The sequence below is a fragment of the Myotis brandtii genome, unplaced genomic scaffold, assembly GCF_000412655.1.
Source record: "Myotis brandtii unplaced genomic scaffold, ASM41265v1 scaffold786, whole genome shotgun sequence".
In the NCBI taxonomy this organism is placed as follows: domain Eukaryota; kingdom Metazoa; phylum Chordata; class Mammalia; order Chiroptera; family Vespertilionidae; genus Myotis; species Myotis brandtii.
Genome location: NW_005371157.1, coordinates 130,036 through 130,843, shown reverse-complemented (window position 1 = coordinate 130,843; position 808 = coordinate 130,036). Strand labels below are relative to the sequence as shown.

Below are 808 nucleotides of genomic sequence, written 5' to 3'. Positions count from 1 at the left end.
TGCCACCACAGCCACCTCGAGGGAGAGCTGTGCACACGGGCGGGAAGCTGAGCTGCTCCGGGCCACGGGCAGTGACCCAGTGACCGCGGCGGGAGACACTGCTGCCCTGAGAACCAGGTCTCCCCCCACTCCTCCTTGACGGGCGGGGGCCCAGGGCCAGGCAAACGGGGGGGAGAGGGGGGCTGCTTCCTGGCACCCCTAGCTGTGTGGCTGGGAAAGCCCTCCCCCCTGGGCCTGATTGGGGGACTCAGATTCTAGCTTTCAAGGGGCCATGGACAGTCCCCTTCGCGGGGGTCCCACCTGGTGAGTGGCCTCCACCCCAGCGCCCCTTCCCGCGGCCACAGTACCTTTCTAGAGAGAACTTCCTAAACATGAGGTTGACCTGCTCCAGGTCGAAGGCGTCCACGCCCTCGGACTGGTGGGAGGAGGAGGAGGAGTGGATGGAGGGGGGTCCGAAGGAGCACCGCTCGTGGCTGTCATCTGCAAAGGGACGGGGCCCTCAGGGGAGGGGCGGGGCGGAGAGGGTGCCCCGGACTTGCTGGGGTGCCCTGAGCCGCTCCTGGGAGGCTCCCCCGCGTGAGGGAGCTGGGAGAAGGGCAGCCTCAGCCAGGCCCCTGAGGCCCTGATGCTGACGGCCTGGTTCCCCCCGCCCCCCCGGGAGCCCCTCTTTGCAGGAAGCTCACAGCCGTCTGGTTTCTAAGCACCCATGTCTGTGTCTGGAAACGGCGGCCGCCGTGTGCAGCTGCTGGTTCTGTTTCTGAATTGGGCTCATTTGGGGACCACCCGAGGTCTTACTACCCTCGACCAG

The 808-nt window shown here is 67.2% G+C and overlaps 1 protein-coding gene across 1 annotated transcript in view; it reads right to left on the bottom strand.

Moving 5' to 3' along the window:
- CARD11 (caspase recruitment domain family, member 11) overlaps positions 1-808 on the bottom strand; it is a 62,591-nt gene that overhangs the window by 11,908 nt on the left and 49,875 nt on the right. The window contains exon 11 of the mRNA XM_014530977.1: positions 260-498. Coding sequence (XP_014386463.1) covers positions 260-498 — 239 coding nt within the window. The remainder of the gene's footprint in view (positions 1-259; positions 499-808) is intronic.